Here is a 4,296-nt window from a genome sequence, read left to right on the forward strand (position 1 = left end):
TTTTCTTACAGAGTATTTGGGATTTTCAATGTATAGGATCATATCATTTGCAAATAGAGTTTTACTTCGTCGGTAGTTCAGAATCCTTTAAGTTCTCTTTCTTGTCTTATAGCTCTGGCTAAGACTTCCAACATAATATTAAATAGGAGTTGGTGATAAAGGGCATTCTTGTCTGGCTCCTGTTCACAAAGGGAATGCTTTTAGTTTTTTCCCCTTGAGAGTAATTTTGGCTGCTGGATTTGTACACATACTCTTATTGTATTTATGTGCCATAGAGTTGGTTCTTACTCATAGCAACACTGCACAGGGTTCCAAGGAGCAAATGGTGAGTTTGAACCACCAACCTTGCAGTTCAACTGACCTTGAGGTCATTTGCCTTTCCTATGGTGTCACACCAGGACTCTTAATTATGTTGGAAAATTTCCCTTCTCTTCTTACTTTTTTGAGTGTTTTTATCAGGAATGGATGTTGTATTTTATCAAATGTCTTTTCTGCATCAATTAATACGATCATGTGATTCTTTTCTTTTGTTTTATTTATGTGGTGACTTATGTTGATTGTTTTTCTAATATTGAACCATATTTGATATGAATCCCACTTGGTTATGATATGTTATTTTTTGATATGTTGTTGAATTCTATTGGCTAGGATTTTGCTGATTACTTTTGCATCTATGTTCATGAGGGATTGTTGTTGTAAAGTGCCATTGAGTTAGTTCCAATCCATAGTGACCCTGAATAGGGTTTCCAAGGAGTAGCTGGTGAGTTTGAACCACTGATTTGCAGTTCAAATGGACCTTGTAGTCTAGTGTGTTAGTCCTCAGTGCCACACCAGGACTCTGTTCATGAGGGATATTGGTCTATAATTTTCTTTTTTAATGATGACTTTGCCTCATTTTGGTATGAGGATTATGCTTGCTTCATAAAATGTACTTGAGAGTTTTCCATCTTTTTCTATGTTCTGAAATAGTTTGAATGTAATTTGTATCAGCTCTCCTCTGAATGTTTGTTAGAATTCACCAGTAAAGCCATCTGGGCCTGGACTTTTCTTGTTGGGAGTTTTTAAAAACTAACTGATCAGTTTCTTCTTTGGTTATAGTTCTGTTCAATTTTTCTACTTCTTATATTAAAAATACACTCTCCAGAAGAAAAGATTAATAAGGATTCCATCAAAGAGTATGATGAGTTAGAAAACAGAAAAATAGAAAGCATCAATAAGAAAAAAAACATTGATTCCTTGGAAGGAATTAATAAACTTCAAAATCCATGGACAAATCCAACATAATAGAAAAATAATATGCAAATAACTAAAATCAGTTTGTGGACTAGATCAAGACCCTTTCTTGACAGGCTGTTCCCTTCCCTAACTGTCCTAGGAAAGGAATTCCTAGTAAGAAGTCTCCCTTGGTCCCTCTTTATCTCATTGTTCCTCAGGGTGTTTGTGAGAAAGTTGAGCAGCGGGATGGCTGCTCTGAGTCTCAGAGCGCGAAGTTGATCTGACTTGAGGTTTCTCTGGAGTCGGGGCACAGCTATCCCTACATAAAGAAGCAACAGCCCATGCTGCCGCTTTTTATCATCTTCTGTTAGTGGAAAACATGTGAATTTTCCTTCTCTGATAGTTTTCTGCTTACACAGGTTTTGACTTGCCTAGCAATGATTGTGGAGTCCTGGTGTGGCGCTGTAGGTTAATAGGTCAAACGGCAAAGCCATTTGAACTGCAAGGTCGGTGGTTCAAGCTCACCAGCTGCTCCTAGGAAACCCTATACAGGGTCACTATAGGTCAGAATCGACTCGATGGCACTTAACAACACAACAGCAAAGATTGTGAGAATGGTGGAGGATTGGGCAGTGTTTCCTTCTGTTGTGCATAGGGTCACTATGAGTTGGAACCAACTTAATGGCACCTAACAACAACAGCAACATACTTGCTTAGCCAATGAATGCTCATCTTTGTCCCTTTACTGGCATGGAAGAATGGCAAAAAAAAAAAAAAAAAGGCGGTGTCCAGGTGGGAAATATAGAAGGAAGGAAATAAGTGCATGAAATAAACCATTGTTTGCTATACACTAATATCTAAAACAATAAAAAAAAGTTTAGTTGAGTAAAATATATGTCTTTATAAGTATTCCTTAAGGCATTGTTCACAGGATAATTTATTATCATTGACTACTTAAGAGGAGTCCTGGTATGGCACTGCAGGTTAGTGCACTGGACTGCCAAGGTTGGTTTGAACAGCAAGGTTGGTAGTTCAAGTTCACCAGCCACTCCTCAGAAACCCTAGACAGGGTCACTATGGATCAGAATTGACTTGATGGCACTTAACAACAACAACTGAAGAGGCAGATTCTCTAAAGGTTGCTGTTGTTGTTTAGTACCCCCGAGTCACCGTCTTTGCAGTTCAAACCAACCTTGTGGTCCAGTGCTAATCCTACAGTGCCACACCAGGACTAAAAGTGAGCATCTTTTATTCATAGCATGTATTGGTACTTCCTAATAGAATAGTTGCCATGAGTGAGCCATGAACTTCTAAAATTCAGCTAAGTCCACTAAGAAGGAATTATTGGTTTTGTGGTATACTTCTCACCTTCTAGGCAAAAGCCTTTGGTATGATTTCCAGTCTCTGTACTTAATGTGCAACCTCCACCATCTGCCAGTGGAGGAGTGTGTGGCTATGATGCGCAACAGTCAGTGGTGCTTCTAAACTAGAAAGAAATCATGGTGACCTCTTTCTGTAAACCAACCAAGGAAAACCCTAGAGATTACTATGGATGACAACAATCTCATCTGCAACCTGCTATGGGGATGGAGCAGGCCCTAGTAACTTCTTCATTCAGTTGTGAATTAGACGGTCATGGGCTAGGGGCTGACTCTACTAACAACTAGATTAGAGGTACCTACATTGGAAGTTGTGCTCAAATCTTCAGATCTAATTCAAAGCACTTTTGGCAAATGAGTGCAGATTGGGGCAAATACAGCAAAGGAGAAATATCAAAATGTAGAACTGCAATTCTATATTGTAGTAAAGAGTTCATTTTCATGGTGACTTTGAAGACCCAGTCTTCAATGGGTGTCAGAAGCTGCTTTGTTGATGATAGCATTTCTCAGAGCACCTTTCACATCCTTGTTTCGAAGAGTATAAATCAGGGGGTTGAGCAGGGGTGTGACAAAGGTATAGACCAGGGCAATTTGTCGATCCTCATCCTCTGAGGTGCTGGATCGGGGCCGCAGGTAGACCAGGCTACAACAGCCATACTGCAGCAAGACCACTGTGAGGTGGGAGGAACAGGTGGAGAAGGCCCGGTGGCGGCCCTCAGCAGAATTCATGCGTAGGATGGTCAGTGTGATGAACACATAGGAAACACAGATAAGAAGAAAGGGTACAGTCAACACAAGGATGCCCACCACATAGAGGACAGCCTGGTGCACGCGGGTGTCAGCACAGGCCAGGCGCAGAACTGGAGGGACATCACAGAGGAAGTGGTTGATTTCCCGGAGGTGCCCACAGAAGGGCAGTGTGAAGATTAAGGCTGTGAGCTGCAGTGAGAGGGAAAGGGCCAGGGCCAGGGACCCAACCACCATCTGGATGCACAATTTCTGGGTCATGATGAGGGTGTAGTGCAGTGGGTGGCAGATGGCCACATAACGATCATATGCCATAACTGCCAAGAGGAAACAGTCGGTACTGCCAAGGGTGACAAAAAAGAACATTTGGGCCCCACAGCCTGCCAAGGGAATGGGCGTCTGGGACCCCAAAATGTTAGAGAGCATCAAGGGCACCACAACAGAAGTATAGCAGATTTCTAGGAAAGATAGATTGGACAGGAAGAAGTACATCGGAGTGCGGAGGGAGGTATGGGTGCAGACCACCCAGATGATAGCTGTGTTGCCACAAAGGATCATCAAGTAGAGGAGGAGGAAGAGAAGGAAGAGGAGGACCTGGAATTTCGGGATGGCAGTGAACATGCGGAACACAAACTCAGTGGGGCCAGACTGGTTGAGGACAAAGTTCCATGCAAACATTTCTCCTGCAAAAAGAGAATAAAAGCGTTGGATCATCAATTGCTGAGTTGTTTAACCGCCTGAATAAAAGCATCCATTTCAAATTTGACTTTGCAATTGCCTATGTAGCATCTAGTTTCCAATCACAATGTTTGGGGACAAATTACCAGTTGTTGTTACGTGGCATTGAGTTGGTTCTGACCCATAGTGACCCCACATAGGGTTTCTGAGGAGCAGCTGGTGAGCTTGAACCGCTGACCTTGTGGTTCAAACCAACTTTGCAGTCTAGCACATTAAC

General features: G+C 42.1%; 1 protein-coding gene across 1 annotated transcript; it reads right to left on the reverse strand.

Moving 5' to 3' along the window:
* Nucleotides 1-3,059: 3,059 nt before the first annotated feature.
* Nucleotides 3,060-4,019, reverse strand: LOC102820875 (olfactory receptor 10Q1-like). Its single transcript, XM_006875792.1, has one exon. It carries the CDS (start codon nucleotides 4,017-4,019, stop codon nucleotides 3,060-3,062), a length of 960 nt encoding a protein of 319 aa, XP_006875854.1.
* Between the last annotated feature and the right edge of the window lie 277 nt (nucleotides 4,020-4,296).

The sequence above is a fragment of the Chrysochloris asiatica genome, unplaced genomic scaffold (assembly GCF_000296735.1).
Source record: "Chrysochloris asiatica unplaced genomic scaffold, ChrAsi1.0 scaffold00339, whole genome shotgun sequence".
NCBI lineage: Eukaryota > Metazoa > Chordata > Mammalia > Afrosoricida > Chrysochloridae > Chrysochloris > Chrysochloris asiatica.

What these genes read in the sequence shown, in the direction of transcription:
- LOC102820875 (XM_006875792.1), bottom strand. Translation starts at nt 4,019, where the DNA reads ATGTTTGCATGGAACTTTGTCCTCAACCAGTCTGGCCCCACTGAGTTT.